This window comes from Sarcophilus harrisii, chromosome 1, assembly GCF_902635505.1.
Source record: "Sarcophilus harrisii chromosome 1, mSarHar1.11, whole genome shotgun sequence".
NCBI classification, from domain to species: Eukaryota; Metazoa; Chordata; class Mammalia; order Dasyuromorphia; family Dasyuridae; genus Sarcophilus; species Sarcophilus harrisii.
The window spans coordinates 315,884,253-315,905,542 of record NC_045426.1 but is presented as its reverse complement, the minus strand read 5'-3'; the positions used below and the strand labels follow the sequence as shown (position 1 = coordinate 315,905,542).

At 34.4% G+C, this 21,290-nt stretch overlaps 1 protein-coding gene across 7 annotated transcripts in view; it reads left to right on the top strand.

Moving 5' to 3' along the window:
* The window catches only part of LOC100918963 (protein unc-13 homolog B), a 327,802-nt gene that overhangs the window by 71,081 nt on the left and 235,431 nt on the right, over nt 1-21,290 (top strand). For all 7 annotated transcript variants that reach the window (XM_031945396.1, XM_012543050.3, XM_031945394.1 and 4 more), the window contains exon 3: nt 12,364-12,463. In XM_031945396.1, coding sequence (XP_031801256.1) covers nt 12,364-12,463 — 100 coding nt within the window. The remainder of the gene's footprint in view (nt 1-12,363; nt 12,464-21,290) is intronic.

Below are 21,290 nucleotides of genomic sequence, written 5' to 3'. Positions count from 1 at the left end.
TGGATAGCATTTTTTTCATCATAAATCCATCAGAATTATCTTGGATCATTGTACTGCTGAGAATATCTGAGTCATTCACAGTTGATGATCATATTGCTGTTACTATGTACATTCTCCTGATTCTGCTTATTTTGCTTTGCCTCCATTCATTTGTCTTCTCAGGTTTTTCTGAGGCCATCCTGCTCTTCATTTCTTATAATAAAATAGTATTCCATTACAATCATGTACCCCAGCTAACAAGACAATCCCCAATTGATTGGCATTCCCATAATTTCCTCTTCTTTACCACCAATGCTATTTTAAGCATTTTTGTACCTATAGATCTTTTTCTCTTTTATACTTAGGACTATGTATTTTGGAGATAGGAGTCCTGATTCTGCTGCCCACCCACATCCCTAAGTTTTTGCTTGCTTCCAGAGTGAAGGCTAGAAATTTCACAGGTATAGTTTGTTCTTGATTAAAGCAGGAACAAATTACTAGTCTCTCCCTACTATCTGTCTTTCCCCCAATTCAGAATTTGTAGTAGGAACTCAATAAAAATATGAGTGTGCTACCGTATATAGGGATAATGTGCTCTTAACAACAGTGTGGTTGTAGGAGTATCCCTGCCCTTTTAGTACAAAGGCAAGTACAAGCAAGGACATATTTTCAGTATGGCTTCAGATCTTTCTTTGAAGTAGATCTAGTTCTGTACTGCTAGAGATTTAGATACAAGTTTTAGGTTAATATCCATCCAAATCATGAGTATCAATTAAGTATCAGGGACAGCTACCATCAAACTCCATTGGCCCTTAGATTTATTAGTCTTTTCAATATGGCATGTAATGTTGGTCCAGCCTGCTTCCTCAGGCTGATTTAATGCCTAAGGAAGGGGTGAAATCAGAACTTTCCTGACCTTTCCTTGGAAGTCATTGCTTTGAGAACCACTTTCAAGCTATAAAAAAACAATCTGTTCATATTTCTCCCGTGGCAAAACCTTTGTAGTTCTGCCTATAAAGGAGGATGCTAGTTCTATTCTTTTGGTAATAATTATCTTTATAGTTGACACAAACTGCTGCTCTGTCTACTCCCAAATTCTTTAATTAGTCTATACAGAGCCTCCTTCTAGCTTTTAAAAAATTTTCTGTGGTCCTTCTCTTTATTTTTTCACATCTTTAAATGAGTTGAGTAATAATCATAACTGATTTGTGTAATATTGCATACTATTTTGAGTCTTCTTGTAGCCTAAGTACCATAGATATGATCATCTGCATTTATTTATTTATTTTATAGGTGACTTAAACTGAGGCTTAGAATTGTTAAGTGACTTGACTAAGGTGATCCAACTAGTGAATGTCAGAGGCAGACCAACCAATTAGTAAGCATCTGTTAAGTATCCAAGATGTACCTGCTTTGGGCTAGTTATTGGGGATATGAATACAATTAATGAAATAATCCATATTTATGAGAAACTTAACATCAAAAATTTTTAATAGTATTTTATTTTTCCAAATGTAAAGATAGTTTTCAACATATATTTTTATAAAACTTTGTGTTGTAATTTTTTTTCCCTTTTCTGCCTTACCTTTCCCCTCCCCAAGAGAGCAAGTAATTTATATAGATTAAATATATGCAATCTTTTAAAACATATTTCCATATTTGTCCTATTGTACAAGAAAAATGAGATTAAAAGAAAAAAACACCATGAAATAGGAATAAATAAATAAATAAGGTGAAAATACTATGCTTCAATCCACATTCAGTTTCCATAGTTCTTTCTCTGGATGTGATGGATATTTTCCATCTCAAGTCTACTGGAATTACCTTGAATCTCCTCATAGTTGAAAAGATCCAAGTCTATCACAATGATTGTTACATAATCTTGTTACTGTGTACAATGTTCTCTTGGTTCTGCTTTCTTCATCTTCTGTTTATTGTAAATCTTTCCAAGATTTTCTAAAATCATCCTGCTGATCGTTTCTTATAGAGCAATAACATTACATGATATTCATATAACATTAACTTATTTAGCCATTCTCAAACTGATAGGCATCCACTCAATTTCCAGGCCCATCCCACTACAAAATGGCTGCTGGAAACATTTTTGCATATATTTGTTCTCCCTTTTTTATGATCACTCTGGAATATAGACCCAGTAGAGACACTGTTAGATCAAAGGGTATGTAGCTCTTTGGGCATAGTTCCATATTGCTCTCCTATCAAATTGGGTGTAGTATACTTAGAATGACAACCACTATTGAACCAAAACTTTTCCTTTCCTAATCTGTAGTCTGTATACCAATGTAATTAATTGGCATTAATCACTCACCATTTAGAGGGGGGGGGGGGTCACTGACTGAATGAAAATAAATAGAATCTACTTTGTGACTGCTCCTTTAAATATAGTTTCTCTTCCATTATTCTTTTGGCTGTGGTGATAACTTTTGGGATTGCTTTTACTCTAGCTGATTTTCCTGTTTTGTATTCGATAGAAATGCAACACTCTCCCCATTTAATTATGCATAAATGACATCTGTTTTGCTTGGATTACAAAAAGAACTGTGGCTATTTGATATATAACTTTATTTGCTTCATAGTTAATAAGGATCAAGAAACCTTCTTTTTGTCAACAATATGGTAGCAGGTGTCCATCAGACTCAACTAACTTCAGAATCAAACCCGTATACTAATGTAATCAACCAGTACCATAGATACCATATATGTATCTTCATGTCTAATGTTTATAATTTATACAGTAAACTAGATAGAGGGCAAGAGCTTGGTACTTTATCACACCTTTCTCTTCTCTCTTCTGATAAAGATAACTGCATCACTTCTTTTTGAATCACAAAAAGAACTAGAAGCAATGGATTTAAGTTAGAGGAAGATCAGATTTTGGTTTTTCATAAAAGGAACACTGCCTAACAGGTATCCAAAAGTAGCACAGGCTGCTGCCTCAGAGAGTATTGACTTCTCATTCATTGTATATCTTCAAGCAGAGACTGGATGACTGTTTCTTGGAAATGTTCTAGAAAGCATTCTGTTGTGGTTCTCTTGGGTACCTCTAGTCTTTGAATCCCATGTGTACTTATTAGTGTCCATAGATTCTGCTTATGAATGTCAGTATGACTAAGGAGGGCCAAATTTGATTGTACCTTATATAGAAAAAAATTTTATTTTTAATTTTCTTATTCCTCTGTTATTTTCCTCATTTTTTTCCTTAGGGGTCCCAAGACAATAGTTGGTTAAGACATGGGATGATTGAAATGAGGGTTGAAATGCTTGACAAAGGACTCAGTATCTCTGTGTTAGAAAGTGTGAGACTCCATATATATATATATTCCCAAAGTTAGAGAGCCCATATCTCCACACAAATGGCTACTATTTACATAACTATAGCTCCTTGTCCAAACTCCTTTGGACAAACACATTATGGCTCAGGAATTAAATAGCCAAACAATAACAACAAAAATACAAACCCAAAGTTGCCATTATTATAGTCAAAGAACATGTGTACATGTTCAGAGACAAAATGTGAAGCAGAAAGAATGCTAGCTATATAGTTAGAAGACCTGAACTTTTATTCTGGCTCTGCCACTTACTGCTTGTGTACTAATCTTGGGTAAATAACTGAACTTCCCTGGCCTAATTATAAAATGAAGAAGTTGGATTAGGTGATCTAGAAGCTTTCTTATGATCCTATGACTTCGAGTCTAGATCTCTTTGTATTCTACTGCAGCATTTATTAAGGACTTTGGTGTGCTGTAGTGTTGGAAGGATATAGATCTCTAGGCTACTTCTTGCACAAGACTCTCATCTACATACTCTGAGCATCCTTGGCGTGGCTCTTCCCATGCTTGCATTCGCTCTCTCATCTCTTCTCTCCTGGTTTCCCTGACTTCCTTCCATTCTCAGTTGAAGTCCCCCTTCTGCAAGAAGTCTGTTTTGGCCTCCCTTATTGCTGGAGCTTTCCCTCTCAGGTTATTATCCTATTAAACCTATAGTTTCTACCACCATGGAACTTAGTCACATAAAGAATGTAACATTCACAAATAATTAAAATACAAATCATTACTTGGGAAAGAGGAAGGGAGACACAAAGACAAGCAAAATGCTATGGTGATTAAAGGAGGGGAAACTTATTATTGAGAGGGGATCAGGGAAAAGCATTGTGGAAAAGGTGACATTTAAGTTAAGTTTCAAAGAGTTAACAAGCAGAAAGGTAAAGAGAAGACATTTTTCCTTGGTTCTTTTTTATTTTTTGACTAGGTGAGGAATTGGTCTATTATTTGTTTCATTGCAGATGATTCTAACAACCATTAGTTTTTTAACTAAAGTGTTTTACATTGACTTTTAAGTTAGTATTTATAACAGACTGTGCTTAGCTTATCTTGGACAGCCAAGTGATTTTTACATGCATTTTACTCGTGAGTGTTGGGTTTTTTATTTATTTGTTTTATTGTTTGTTTTTGTCTTGTATTTTTATATTCTTCTACCTCAGCAGATGTAATAAGTTTGTAAGAGAGCATACAATAAGTTCATCTGGAGAGTTGTTTTAAGACGCCACAAAGAAAATTAACTTTTAAAAAATGATTAACAATGCTTTTAGTGTTTTATGTCTGTTAACACATTTGTAACTTGTTAAGTCAACTAGTAAAAATACAACAGAATTACAGGACTGAGTGCACTAAACCAGATACTATAAGCTCCAGATGTGCTTAATTTGAATCTGATGTAATTTAATTTACAAAATAGTAATTTGTTATTTAATTTGTGTAGACCCCAATTTAGTCACAAAATTAAATTATTCTTTCATCTCCATTTTGTAAAATGGGAACAAGTGATTCTGGTTTCATTTTTGACTTTTCATATGACCTTAAGCCAAATCACTTACCTAACCTATGTCTAGTCATACAAAAGTAGTCATATAGAGGTGAAATTGAGAGGGATTAAACACACACACACACATACACACACAGATTCTGTTGCTGGTTCCTATTTCTTACCTTTAAAAAAAAAAGCATTTGAAATCACCAGAACTTTCTGGGCCTCTTTCTTTGTCTCTAATATTAATGTACTAAGCTGTGTGCAAAGCTGTATAAAATAAAATTTGAGTAAATGATTTTGGCCCTTTAACTCAAAAAATCCATGGTTCTTGGAACATTCACATTTTTTTAAAATAATAGCATTTTATTTTCCCAATTACATGTAATAATAGTTTTCAACTTTCATTTTTGTAAGATTTTGAGTTCCAAACTTTTTACCTCTTGGGGGAGCCAAGGCAGCAAACAATCTGATATATAGGTTACACATGTATGGTTATTTTAAACATATTTTTATACATTTACAATTTTATTTTTAAAGCTTTTTTTTTTTCAATTGGGGGTAAGTGACTTGCCCAGCGTCACACAGTCAGTCTGAGGCTAGATTTGAACTCAGGTCTTCCTAACTTCAGAGCTAGTGTTCTATCCACTGCACCAACTAAGATGCTCCTAAAGCTTTTTTACTTTCAAACATACACATATATAGTTTTCAACATTCATCCTTGCAAAACCTTATGTTCCATTTTTTTCCTCTCCCTTCCCCTACCCTTCCTCCCCTAGACCGCAACTAATCCAATATATGTTAAACGTCTGCAATTCTTCTCTACACATTCCCATAATTATCATGCTGCACAAGAAAAATCAGATCAAAAAGGGAAAAAATGGTAAAGAAAACAAAATGCAAGCAAATAACAACAAAAAAGTGAAAATAATACGTTGTGATCCACACTCAATCCCCATAGTCCTCTCCCTGGGTGCAGATGGTTCTCTTTATCACAAGACCATTGGAATTGACCCAAGTCACCTCGCTATTGAAAAGAGCCACTTCCATGAAATTGTTCATCGAATAATCTTCTTATTTCTGTGTACCATGTTCTCTTGCTTCTACTCATTTCACTTAAGCATCAGTTCGTGTAAGTCTCTCCAGGTCTTTCTGAAACCCTGCTGATCATTTCTTATAGAACAATAATATTCCATAACATTCATATACTAAAACTTATTCAGCCATTTCCCAATTCCTTGCCCCACTACAAAAAGGACTGCTATAAACATTTTTGCCCATCTATGTCCTTTTCCCCTTTTTAATGTTATCTTTGGAATACAGGTTCAGTAAAACCCTTTGGGCTATCAAATATTCCATATTGCTTTCCAGAATGGTTGGATCCATTCACAACTTCACCAACAATGTATTAGTGTCCCAGTTTTCCCATATCCCCTCCAACATTCATCATTATCCTTTCCTGTCATCTTAGCCAATCTGAGAGATGTATAGTGGTACCTCAGAGTTGTCTTAATTTGCATTTTTTCTGATTAATAATGATTTAATGCATTTTTTCATATGACTAGAAATGCTTTTAATTTCTTTATCTGAAAATTGTCTGTTCATATCTTTTGACCATTTATCAGCTGGAGAATGGGTTTTTATACATGTTTTTTAAACAAGTATTCCTCTATAATATTGAAATCTTTAAGAAAATTGTCATCTCTTGAGTTATATTTAAAATGAAATGGAATAATTCAAGATATTCTATTCTTTGTTCTATCCCATAAGAGTTGGATCTCCTTTCTGAAGCTTTATATTCTAGTATTATACATGTACAGTAGACTCAAACCAATCTTTTTGAGGGCAATTAAAGCAATCTTAATATAGATGTTAATGAGGTTATAAACTCAAACTGTATGTGGCTAGACAGAGAAGTGTGTATGTGTATCTATCTATCTATCTATCTATCTATCTATCTATATGTAGTCCATTTCCTCTTGTCCGCAGCCTCTTTCTCCCTTATACTCTCATTTCTGCTATCGGTCCTTGAGGTTATCTATTTTTTTTTAAATTAAAGCTTTTTAATTTTCAAAACAATGTCTGGATAATTTTTTTTTTAATATTAACACTTGCAAAACCTTGTCTTCCAACTTTTCCCCACTTCCCCCCACCCTTCCCCTAGATGGCAAGCAATCTAATATATGTTAAACATGGTAAAAATATACTTTAAATCTAATATATGTATACGTATTTACACAATTATCTTACTGCACAAGAAAAATCAAATCAAAAAGGAAAAAAATGAGAAAGAAAATAAAATGCAAGCAAACAACAAAAAAAGAGTGAAACGCTATGTTGTGATCCACACTCAGTTCCCACAGTCCCCTTGAGGTTATCTTTACAACCAAATCTCCTAAATATAGAGAAGGGAACCTGCTATATTCCTTTGGTCATTAATTCTATTTTGATGTATGAAAAGTTCAAGAGACATAATTTCTGGGTAATTAGTCATGGCTGTATAGTAACTTAATAAAAGGATTGGTCATTTAACTGTCTCTTGACTCTACTGATGTTTCTGTGCCCTTGGAAGAATGAATGTTCCTGACAGATGGCAGTCAACTCTGATTAACAATTAATGAAAGAATGAATATTAATGAAAGGTGAACTTTTTCTAATGAAGTACTGAGGAACATGACTGATGATGAGCACATCAATACTCTCAGACCACCCCCAGTTCTAGGCAAGTTAGACAAAGAATCTACCCCTCCCCACCCAAGCCTGAGAAGAACACAATGTGCTTTCCCAATAGAAATCTGAAAAAGATTGAGGAAAAAGTTAAATCAATCTCAATATCAGTATTGTCCTTTAAATGCTGGCTGATTAACCTACAAGGGACTTATTTCCTCATTCAGAAATAGGAAGTGGAAAAAATACTGGATCTCCCTAATGATAAACTGTTATTAATATGAGAGAAATAATCATTTTTCTCACTATCCACATAGTATTTACTGACTTCAGCTTGAGTAGGTAAGCAGGAGCTCTCAACTATATTTAAGTTCCTACACTCAATTCAGGATAAACTTGCACTCCTGTTCCAGATTTCTCTGCCTCGTAATGTTTATTCTGATCTGCTCTTTCAACTGAGCTTTTTTTTTTTTTTTTTTTTTTTTTTTTTTAATGCTCTCGTTTCTTTGTCTACTTTATTGATTATAAATTACTAGGATTCCTGGGCTTACATGTTAATCTATTGTTAATTGATCAAAGCTATTCTTACTGTTCTCATTAATTCTAAAATTCACTCTTGGCTTAACTAAACAGCCATTTAGGGAACATAACCCTATTGGTAATATCATGATTCCAGAATGATTAGTAGACAATACATTCATTCATTCAATAAACCTTTACTAAGTGACTACTCTATGTCAGGCATTATGCTGAGCTTTAGAGATACAAAAAGAGGCAGATGATCGTCCCTGTGTTATCTCCAATGAGATTAACTTTACTACTTGTCAGGATTATTGCAGGAGTCCCCTTGTATCCAGCTCTTCATTTTGCCCCTCCAGCTCTAAACAGTTGCTGACTATATCATTCTTTTCCTCATGGAAATACAAAATTTGCATATTTTGCATTTAAATTAATCCTTTTTGATTTGGTTCCAGCCTATCTTTACAGCCTGACTATATGTTACTTTCCCCAATGCATTAAATGTTCCAGACACAATTGAAGTTTCCTGTATATGAAATCCCATTTCTTTTTTCAGTGTCTTTGCACAGATTATGCCCCATTCCTGAAATTCTTTCCCTCCAAGAAGCCTTTCCTGACTCCCCCATTCTTTAGTCCTTCTCCAAATCTCTATGTGGTTATTTTGTATATAACCTATATTTTGCTCATTTGTGAATGTACTGCCTTTCCTTGGTAAAATATAAGCTCCTTGAGGACAAGAATTGTCTCACTTTTCTGTTAGTATCTAGAGCGTTTAGCACTGTATGTGACACATAACAGGATCATAATGTATAGTTATTGATTAGACTTTGATACTACTAAAGATATAATTCTTGACCTCAAGAAACTTAAAAGGAGTGGCACGTACACAAATTATCATTGCAGGGTTGGGTATAATGAGTTCAGGGTCAAGATGTAAAGAATTCGAGACAGATGTAGGTAAGGGAGAATTTACAGCTAGGAAGATCAGGAAAGAGGTGGTATCTTAGTTGAATCTTGAAGAAGATAACTTGGGCAAGTTTGAAATGAAGGAAGGTACTCCTACACTATCACATAGAAGCAAGAGGTAATAGCTAGAGCTTGTAGAAGAGCTCCTAGTCCAGTCTTGCTGGAAATAAGATTGTATAAAATTAGTTTTGCAAATAAAATGTTATAGTAACAATATACAATTTCAAATAAAGTTATGGAATAAAAAACTCCTCTAAAGAAACCTTATATTAACAAATAGCAAAAATTATGAGGCATTTTGATAGCATAAATAGAGTATTGGCATTGTAACCAGGAATTCTTGGGTTACAAGTACTGCCTCAGACTGTGCTGTGTATTCTTGGGCAAGTCAAAACCTTCCAGGCCACTTCTGAGTCTATAAGTTATAGAGAAAATGCAGGCCTATATAGTGGGAATTTTCTTACCTTGGAGGTCCTTTTATCAATGAAGTCACAGGTTCAATCTCTTAAATGTGATTATTATCATTAATATAAAAATGTTCACTCATTTAGGACCTATTATTGATTATTGTCTTATGGGTCTTTTAGTAAAGTAGCTTAAAAAATTCACTAATTACTCATATAAAATTAATTGAACAATTAATTACTAAAATTATTACTATTTTTGTTTCTAGGATATACACAGTTAAAGTGTGTTTAACCACTATCATTATAAAAACTTATTTATAACATTCTTTCCATTTTATATTTTGAGTTTCAAATTCTCTCCTTTCCACTCACCTTATCCCCCAAACTGAGAAAGCAAGCAAAATGATATCAATTATATAGGTAAAATCATGTAAAATATATTTCTGTATTAGCCATATCACAAATAAGCACCACAAATTGAGAAAATTCTATTTAGTTTGCACTCAGATTTCATCATTCTCTCTTTAGAAGTGACTAGTATTTTTTCATCATGAATTCTTTGGAATTTTCTTAGATAATTGTGTTGCTGAGAATAGCTAAGAGTTATTCATTTAATCATCATTACAGCATTGCTGTTACTGTGCCCAATAATTTTGTATCGGTTCACTTTGTATTAGTTCATGTAGGTCTTGCCATGTTTTTCTTTTTTTCTGAAACCCTTCCCCACCTATCATTTCATACAGCACAATAGTACTTCATCAAAATCAATGTCATTTGATGACTTTCCCTTCAGATTCTAATTCTTTGCCACTAAAAAGAGCTGCCATAAATAATTTTGTATATATGCATTCTTTTCTCTTTTCTTTGCTCTTATTGGGGTACAGACATGGTGTTGCGGAGTCAAAAGGTATGCACAGTTTTATAACCCATTGAGCATAGTTACAAATTATTCTATATTACCAGTTCATGATTACATCAACAGTTTTTTAGTGTACCTGTGTTCCCTGATCCTCTGGAGCATATTTTTTTTAATATGACTACAGATAGCTTCATTTCTTCTTCTGAAAACTGCTTAGTCATATCCTTTGACCGTTTATCAAATGAGAAATGGAAAATTCATTTCCCCCCCCCTCTGCTTGCTGTAGTAAAATATAGTTGGGGTATGTGTAGATCTATAACAATTTCTTATATTTGGTAGTATCTTTTTTGTTTATTCTTCTTTCCATTTGTAATTTTTGAAATGAGACTTTGTATCACAGCCAGCCTGGCACAGTTTGGTTCTGATTTGGATTCCTGTCCTGACCTTCCCCTTTCACAGTTAGATATTCCTGGATTTGAAGTTCACAATTCAGTATCTTCAGAGCTTTCAGTGGCATCTCAGGATAGAATGTTAGGGACATTAGAGCAGTTGGCTTGTCCTATAACGAGAGCTAGCATGGTTTCTAGTTGCTCCCTAAGGTTTGTAAAGTCTTCAGTGTGGATTTCTAACAATTCTAGGGCTTTTTCAGGGGTGTCGTCTGCTCTTGTCCTAAGGCTCCCTCTAGTCATGCTATCAGCCCACTTGTTTGCCTTTACTGGCTCTGGCTTTTCTAGTGGCAGTCTCTCCTATTGCTTGTGGGCTTCTGGCTGAGATTTTTTTTTGGGGGGGGGGTAGTTCTGGGGTAGAAAATATCACAAACTATAGTTTTTCATTGGATTTCTTGATCATTATTTGATTAAGTTCAAATTTCAGGTTTTTCCTGGATTAGGTAAGGGGGAACTGTCTACTTCCAGTAATGCAGGCATATTGTCTGGAATTTTTTTTTTTTAATCAAATGTTTTTAGTAATTCAGATGAAACATGTGCATGATTTTAAAATGTTCAGAGTTTATGCTTTGGTTGACTTGATTATATCAGCCTTAATTTTCCAAAAATGTGTGAGAAGACTGATCTGGTAGTTTGTGCAAAGAGCCAAAGGCAATTTTCTCCTATTTTGAAAAAGTTTACTGAAAGCATAAAAAATATTATTATGGGATGTCTTTCTGGAGATTGGTAGATTATTGATAAAAACAGCCATACATTCTGAATTAGTACACATTTTTTTTAAAAAAAGTATATTTTTAATGAGGCTTTGGTCAATGAAAATTCTTTTTTAAACTATATATACTGATTTTTGGCTTGGAAAACATGTTACTCTAATGATAGAGGTGTGCTCAGAAATGTAATGTGGAATATTATCATGTTATTTAGTTTACTCATCACTGAGATGACTAAATTATTTCCAGTGCCATTTTTATGTGTGGTTATTATCACAAGTTATCTTTAAAAGAAAAAAAATAAGAAACTACCCTGGCCTTTATATATAAACAATCTTAAGGACGTCCTATTACTAAGTTATTTTAGAGGAGAAATCTCTGACCTTCGCATACTTTGATTTCCCTTTACATTGTTTAATTTCATATATTTGTGCCTTATTTTCCCAACTATAATCTCTGCAAAAGCAAAACCAAGGTAACATGCTTCTTTGTTATTCCATAGTACTCTGCTCACAGCAGTGGCTATGAGTATTTGTTGATTTGATTTTCTTTTCAAGGTTTAATTTAACCATATTTTCCTTTAAAAAATAAGTAATTTCCAAACTATTTTAATTATTTTTTTATTGAGAAGTATATGTAATTTTACTTTTCTGTGATACACCTGCTCAGATGCCTTATCATAACATGATAGTGGCTTGAACTTTTGAAGACTGTGTTGCTGAGTATAGACTGAGAAAATGGTTTAAGTACTGGTCCAGAAATGAGTACCAGGCTGTTAGTGTGTCATGTGACCAGAAAGTTGGTGATCAAATAATCCATTTTTTTGACAGTTGCAATTCATGAAAATGACTACTGGGTCAAGGAAGGGCTTCATGATACTCTAATGAAATTTACTTATCTTTTGAAGTATTAATTAAAGGCTTTATGGGGATCATATTATAATAATTAAACTCTTCACTCTTTAACTTCTGTATCTTTTTCTTTAGAGAAATTTAATACATATGTGACCCTGAAAGTACAAAATGTGAAGAGTACAACAGTTGCAGTTAGAGGGGACCAACCTTGCTGGGAGCAAGATTTCATGTTGTAAGTATCCAGTAGCCGCCTGTGTATTTCCTAATCTTTTAGATGACAGAATTAGAGACTTGGGGTTTGTTCTTTGTAAGAATTTTTTTTTTGCATTATTTAAGCATTTGTTATAACCTTTAAAATTTGCAGAACTATCTTTGGCAATCTAAGAGATAGAGGGATAAAAATAAAATGCACTTATAAATGTATTTCTTATCATGATGACAAATTATGTCATTGCTTTGTTAAGCTTTATGAAGTAATAACATCATAGCCAACATTTATATAATATTTTTAATTTTACATATATGCATATAAGTATAAGGTATTGACTTTTTATTATGTAGACATTTAGATTTCTAAAAAGGACAGAAGAGAATATTTATTTGTGAAACATTGATGAAATCATTTAAGAAGAAATATAACCCAAAAGATAAAAATATTTAAGGAGAGACATGGACTATTTTGTGGACCTGAGATAAATTTGCTTTTCAGATAACTGCTGAGGGGACCTGTTTGAAAAAATAGTACTATCTAAAGATGACTATATATACTATAGCCTACCAGCTCATTAACATATTACTCTCTAAGTTTTGAAGGAAATAGTTGATAAACCATAAATCAAATATTTGTTTGAGGAACATGGTATGATCACTGAAATTATTGTTAAGGTTATATGAGAGAAGGAGAAAAGAGCAGAGGAGAAGCCATTTATAAAAGATAGAAAACTGACAGGAGGTAAACAAAGCTGACAAGCCAATTTTCATGCTGATCTAGGGAGCTATTTGGATGAGAATGTTGAAATCTAATTGCATTATCCTTTGCAATTAGAAGAATTGTCTGTACTTATTACCTTACAGATCCATCTACAGCTTGAGAGAGGGGAAACTTCTCAGGATATTTGTGTTGTTCTGTTGCCCTTAGTAACCTAAAAGGAGAGAAATTGGGCTTTACTATTTTGCTTGAGAGAGTACTTTTTCAGTACCATACCAAGGGTGGCTAGATGAGTGGAGACTGACAAAAACTTGGTTTGTTTAACAAGGAAACTATGAAAACCAGAAGAAAAGTAGAGCAGTGAAATGTTTTTGCTCAGTCGGTGATTTTTTAAAAAAAAGAGATCAAGGATATAAGGGCCTGTGGTACAGATTTGTGTATTGTCTTAGGATGGGAGTTTCTTTATCATGTGCCTCCCTATTAGGTTGCCACAGATTATCACAGACATAAATGTTACTATCATTCTTGTTTTTACATTTTATTGAGTAAATATTGTGATGATTTTTGTGTTGCCTTCTTGTTTGGTAAATATTATGTATTTGAGTTAATAGTGTGAGAAACATACCAGTGGAGGCTCAGAAGCTACAGGACAAATGGGAGGAGTGTATCTCTCTCCAATTTCTTCATACACACACCTTATGATCCTGAGAGTTGAGTTATAACAGCACTAACCATTACATTGAATTCCCAATCTCTATATTTATGCACACCTGCATTTTTGATTTCCTTCACAAGCTAATTGTACAATATTTCAGAGTCTGATTCTTTTTGTACAGCAAAATAACGTTTTGGTCATGTATACTTATTGTGTATCTAATTTATATTTTAATATATTTAACATCTACTGGTCATCCTACCATCTAGGGGAGGGGGTCGGGGGGTAAGAGGTGAAAAATTGGAACAAGAGGTTTGGCAATTGTTAATGCTGTAAAGTTACCCATGTATATATCCTGTAAATAAAAGGCTATTAAATTTAAAAAAAAAAAAAAAAAAAGAGTCATAACAGCACGGTTGTGGTTGTGACTGGCCTCCATACTCAGAAAATTCCCAAGAATGATCAGAGTTAGGGCGGGTTAGAGTGAGTCAGTCCAGTGGGAGAGAAGGGATGCAATGTTAGCACCATGCCCAGGCTATGTAAGTAAATAAAAATTACCTACAGTTTGGGGGGAGGGGGGAAAGGAAGGGGGGGAGGGGTTTGCAGGGAAGGGCAGGAAGGAAAGAACAAACATTTTGATAGGTCATATAGTTCTTATGTAGGAGGTAGAACTTGTGATAAGCTTTAAAAGAAGTGAGGAATTCCAAAAGGTAGAAGTGAAGAGAGCATTATTTTAGACATGGAGGGGTAGGAGATGGAGCCTGAAAATTAATTTTTTCCTGGGATTTATTAATGATATGTTCTAGATGAGTCACAAACGCCATTAAGCTGTGGTAAGGAAATATTCTGGTTATTCAATTATCCCATTGTTCAAAGTGTTAGGATTCTAAAATTCTCCTGAATATCATTTAATTTTCAATCTGTATTCAGTCACAATCTGTTCTTTCTCGTGTATGAATAGCATTTTTCATTAAAAGAGCTTCAAAGTTGTTTTGGATCGTTGTATAGTTGAGAATAGCAAAGTCATTCATAGTTGATATCTTATAAGACTGTTGTTACTATATATATAGTACATTTCAACTTGCATGAGCTCATGAAAGTCTTTCCAGGTTTTTCTGAGTGCATCCTGCTCATCATTTCTTATAGAATAATGGTATTCCATTATAATCATATACCATAATTTGTTCAGTTATTTCCTAATTGATTGGCATTCCCTCATTTTCTAATTCTTTGCTCTGAGAAGAGAGCTGCCATAAATACTTTTGTACATATTGGTCCTTTTCCTTTAAAAAAAAAATCTCTCTTGGAATACATGCCTAGTAGTGGTATTGTTAGGTCAAAGAGTATTCCTGGTTTTATAGCTCTTTTGGCATTCCAAATTACTCTACAGAGTACTTGAATCAGTTCATAATTCCACCAACAATACATTAATGTCTCATTTTCCCCACATCTCCTCCAATATTTGTCATTTTCCTTTTCTGTCCTATTGGCCAATCTAATAAGTATGTGGTGATACTTCAGAATTATTTGAATTTGCATTTCTCCAATCAATAGGGAGTTGAAGCATTTTTCATATGGCTATAGATAACTTTGATCACTTTGTCTGAAAAGTTTTCATATCTTTTGATCATTTATCAATTGGGGAATGGCTCTTTTTAAAATATAAATTTGACTCAATTCCCTATATGTTTTAGAAATGAGGCTTTTATCAGAGAAACTTGATTCAGAATTCTTTTCACAATTACTGCTGCTATTTCTTCCTGCTTATTCTATTCTTTCTTCTTTCACCTGTCCCTCTTCCAAAGTGTTTTACTTCTGACTTGCCTTTTCCCCAATATGCCCTCTCTTCTATTGCTCCTCTTATTGTGTCTTTTTTCCCTACTATTTTCCTGGAGGGTAAGGTAGATTTCTATACCAATTGAGTGTATATTATTCCTTCTTTGAGCCAGTTCTGTGAGATTAAGATTCATTCACACATCTTTTCCCCTTCTTCCTTTACATTGTAAAATCTTTTTCTAGCCTCTTTTATGTTAGATAATTTACCCCATTCTATTTTTCCTTTTCCTCTTCTCCCAGTACATTTCTCTTACCCCTTAATTTAATTTAATTGTTTTAGATATTATCCTTTAATATTCAACTGACATGTGCTCTCAGTCTATATTTACTTTTTTTAATTGTCCTAATAATGAGAAAGTTCTTCTGAGTTACAAGTATCAACTTTCCATGTAGGAATGTAACTAGATTAGCTTTATTAAGTCCCTTATGCTTCTATTTTCCTGTTTACCTTTTTAGGCATCAGTAGAATCTTATATTTGAAAGTTAAATTTCCTATTCAGCTCTGGTCTTTTCATCAAGAATGCTTGAAAGTCTTCTATTTCACTGAATTTGCATTTTTCCTCCCACTTAATACTAAGTTTTGCTCGTAGGTGATTCTTGGTTGGAATCCTAGTTCCTTTTCCCTCTGGAATATCATATTCCAAGCCCTCTAATCCTTTAATGTAGAAGCTTCTGTCTTGTCTTAGCCTGACTGTGGCTCCTCCATACTTGAATTCTTTCTTTGCATATATTTGCAGTATTTTCTCCTTGACCTAGGATTTCTGGAATTTAGCTATGTCTTGGGAATTTTCATTTTAGGAGGTGATTAATGTATTCTTTCCATTTCTGTTTCACCCTTTAGTTTTAGGATGTTGGATACTCTCTTCAGAAAAGATGGCTAGGCTCTTTTTTTTATCATGGTTTTCAGGTATTCCAATAATTTTAAAATTATTTCTCTAGATCTACTGTCCCTGTTAGTTGTTTTTCCAATGAGATATTTCACATTATTTTCCTTTTTTTTTTTTTTTTTTTTTTTTTTGATTTTGTTGTATTGTTTCTTGGCTTCAAATAAAATCATTAGCTTCCATTTGATGAATTCTAATTTTTATGGAATTATTTTCTTCAGTGAGCTATCGTACGTTTTTTCCATTTGGCCAGTTTTTTTTTTTTTTTTTTTTTAAGGTATTCTTCTCCTCACTGGCTTTTTGTACTTCCTTTTGAATCAGGCTCATTTTTTTCCCCCAATGAAACTCTACTTATTTTATTTGATTTTCAAAGTTCCTTTTGAGATCTTCTATAACTTGAGATCAATTGCTATTCTTTTCTCTTTTCCCCCCACTTCTTATTTTTGTTGGGGGCTTTGGGTATAGGAGCTTTGACTTTGTTATCTTCTTCTGAATGTGTGTTCCGATCTTCACCATAGTAACTTTTTATGGTCGGAATCTTTTTCTGTTGTTTGCTTATTTTCTGAGCCTCTCACCTGACTTTTAAGTGTTTGTTAAAGTAGTATAAATGTAGAATTACACATATAGTTGTAAATGTAATTACATCATTACAGGTGTAATGTCCCAAACTTCAGGGATTTTGTGCAGTTGCTTTCAGAGATTCTTCTAGGGAATTGTAAATTTTTAATTCATCCAAGGTGGTATTGATGAGGTTTAGGTTTTGGGGTTCCCTTTAGTAGGGAACTAAATGATGAGGTCTAAATTTAGGGAACCAAAATAAGATTAGCATTTCTGGTGGTCAGGGAGTTAAATGATAAGGTCTAGTGGCAGGCTTGGGGTTCAGGAAACCAAATGGAAAGATTTGGCTCCCCTCCACCCCCTTAGGATTCAGCACAAGAGTAGAGAGTTTTGGGGACTCCCTTCTGGCAGCGCAGAGATTCTCTGTAAAGGAATTTACAGACCCAAAAACCTAGATTGATAAAAGAGGTTTAATTATAGGGATTGGGAAGTAAGGTTAGAAATCTGACAGAGAGGCATAAAGTCTCATTAGGGAAATAGGTGAGGATACAGAGAGGGTAACACTGGAAAAGAATATTATTCCATCGGGCAGAGGTTTCCATGACATAGCCTAGCATGGCATAGCATGGCATGTTTGGAACCTCTGCAAAGAGAGGATTTTAGTTTGGCTCTTTTATAATAGGAGCTTTGGCTATAAGCTGAAGGAAACTCATGGGTGGAGTCCCACGTTGCCTCATCTACTCCCTGGGTTTCAGCTTGAGCTGGAATTCAATGAGTTTCTTGAGTTCAATAGGATTGGAATTCCTTTTGCTACATAACAGAATGAAACTGTCTTGTTTGCTTTCCCTCTGGCCAGGACCCTCACTGAGGTAGAGTTGAAGGAAACTTTCTCCTTCAAGGATTTTTAGAGTTTTGGGATCCCTTCTTTAGTATGACTTTAGAAGTATTTGTAATACTCTCCTGGCCTGTACTCTGATCTGTAAGTGACCACAAGCACTCTTTTGTGCCTGGAAATGTGAGGAGAGTCCATGCTGTGCTGTGGCTGTAAGTTCTGGTGTACTAGTTCTAGTGTACTCCTTGCCCTGGAACTGTGAGCCAGAACTGTGTCCCTGATATGAATATGGGCTGATCAATGTACTCTTGCTTTAATGCTAGCAAAGAGACTTCTGTAATCTTCTTCTGACCAACTGTTCAACTCCCTTTATCTATTTGTGGGCTGAGACCTTTGGAAGCAGCCATTGATTCAGAGGCTCCCAAGGCCTGCTCCTTGTTTGCTGGAGTTGTGCAGTCTGCCTTGGATTGTGCTATCTTCTCGCCCCAGGCAACAAATCTTTTCTGCTGACCTAAGCTATCTTTGGTGTCTGTGGGCTGAGATGTCTGGAAACCACCACTGTTGCCACTGATTCAGTTGTCTTGAGGCCTGTTTTTAATTTGCTAAGGCAGTGGCTGTGCAGGTGAGGTATGAGCAGGACTGTGCTCTACTCTTACCTTGGTGCAACTTTCTTACCTACTGACCTTTTTAAGTTATCTTAGACTGGAAAATTGTTTCATACCATCTCTTTGTGGATTCTTCCACTCTAGAATTTGTTTAGTCATTATTTAAAAGTATTTAGAAGTATTTGAGGAGAATTTGGGCAAATCCCTCTCTCTTTCACCATCTTGGCTCTGCCTTTGAGCCACTCTTAAAAAAAATTATTATGAACTTAATAATAAACATGAGCATTTCAGTATAAAAAGAAAAACTTTAAAAAGGGGTTGCATTATCAACTGTCAACTTCTGTAATGTACAGTTGGTTTTCTTTTGTATAATTCAAATTTAACACGGTAGTTGGAATATTGTTCTGCTTATCCTTCTGCTCAAATTGAGGGAGTCAGGCATAGTGGATAAGACATTGAACTTGGAATTAGAAAGGTCTGAGTTAAAGTCTTGTCTTAAACATTTACTAGAATAGTTAACTTTCCTGTGGCTCGGACCAGGAGATCATTATATACTTCAACAACAATACTATATGATGACCAGTTCTGATGGACCTGGCCATCCTCAGCAACGAGATCAACCAAATCATTTCCAGTGGAGCAGTAATGAACTGAACCAGCTATGCCCAGAGAAAGAACTCTGGGAGATGACTAAAAACCATTACATTGAATTCCCAATCCCTATATTTATGCCCACCTGCATTTTTGATTTCCTTCACAAGCTAATTGTACAATATTTCAGAGTCTGATTCTTTTTGTACAGCAAAATAACATTTTGGTCATGTATACTTATTGTGTATCTAATTTATATTTTAATGTATTTAACATCTACTGGTCATCCTGCCATCTAGGGGAGGGGGTGGGGGGTAAGAGGTGAAAAATTGGAACAAGAGGTTTGGCAATTGTTAATGCTGTTAAGTTACCCATGCATATAACCTGTAAATAAAAGGCTATTAAATTAAAAAAAAATTTTTTCCTGTGGCTCAGTATTGTCATCTGCAAGATGAGGAAGTTGGACTCAGTGTTTTATAAATTAGTTTTAAGCTTAAGCTCTAAATTTATGTTCTTCTCATCTTTTTTAATAACTAAAACATTTATTAGAGAAAAAAGAACATTTAAAACTCACTTATCTTCTTTTTTTATTATAGTTTTTTATTTACAAGATATATGCATGGGTAATTTTTCAGCACTGACTCTTGCAAAACCTTCTGTTCCAACTTTTCCCCAACTCCCTCCCCAGATGGCAGGTAGACCAAAAACATGTTAAATATGTTAAAGTGTGTGTGTGTGTGAGTATACACACATATTCATACAGTTATTTTGCTGCATAAGAAAAATCAGACTTAGAAATAAGGTAAAATTAACCTGAGAAGGAAATAAAAAATGCAAGCAGACAAAAACAGAGGGATTATAAATGCTATATTGTGATTCACACTCCTTTCACAGAGTTCTTTCACTGGATGTAGCTGGTTCTCTTCATTATTAAACGAATGGAATTGATTTGGTTCATCTCATTGTTGAAGAGAGTCACGTTCATTAGAATTGATCCTCATATAGTATTGTTGTTGAAGTATATAATGATCTCCTGGTCCTGCTCATTTCACTCAGCATCAGTTCATTTAAGTCTCTCCAAGTCTCTCTGTATTGATCCTGCTGGTCATTTCTTACAGAACAATAATATTCCATAACATTCATATACTACAATTTATTCAGCCATTCTCCAACTGATGGGCATCCACTCAGTTTCCAGTTTCTTACCACTACAAAAAAGAGCTGCCACAAACATTTTTCACATACAGGTGCCTTTCCCTTCTTTAAAATCTCTTTGGGATATAAGTCCAATAGTAACATTGCTGGATCAAAGGGTATGCACATTTTGATAACTTTTTGAGCATAGTTCCAAATTGCTCTCCAGAATGGTTGGATGCATTCACAATTCCACCAACAGTGTATCAGTGTCCCAGTTTTCCCACATCCCCTCCAACATTCAGTTATCTTTTCCTGTCATCTTAACCAATCTCTTCTCACCTTTTTTTTAATCCTTTGAAAAAAAATAATTTTTTGTTACATTTTGTGTTCTGAACCATCTTTTTCTCTCCCTCATTCACCCTGTACTAAAGAAGTCTTTGATCTCTTTCTTCTTTTCCCCATCTGTCTCTGCCTGCCTCTCTCTCTCTGTCTGTTTCTCTGTCTGTCTCTTTCTCTCTTTCTCCTTCTCTCTCTCTTTCTCCTTCTCTTTCTCTTTCTCCTTCTTTCTCTCTCTGTCTCTTTTTCCTTCTCTCTCTGTGTCTGTTTTTTTCTCTCTCTCTTTCTCTCTCATACACACATGCACACATGCATATTTCTATTAATTTTTTCTTCGAAGATGCTGGATAGCATCTTCATGCTATCATGCAAGTCATTACATGTCTTTTCTAAAATCAACCTGTATATTATTTTTTTACACCATAGTAGTGTTCCATCCCTATTATATACCACAACTTGTTTAGTCATTCCCTAATTAATGGGCATCCTCTTAATTTCCTGTTCTTTGCCACCTTGCAAAGGGAACTGCTATAAATATATAGGATCTTTTCCTTTTTCTCTGATCTCCTTGGGAAACAAACCTAATAATGGTATTGCTGGGTCAAGGGGTATACCCAGTTTTATAGTTCTTTTGCACATAATTTCAAATTATTGTCCAAAATACTTTGATCAGTTCACAGTTCCACTTGTCGTGCAT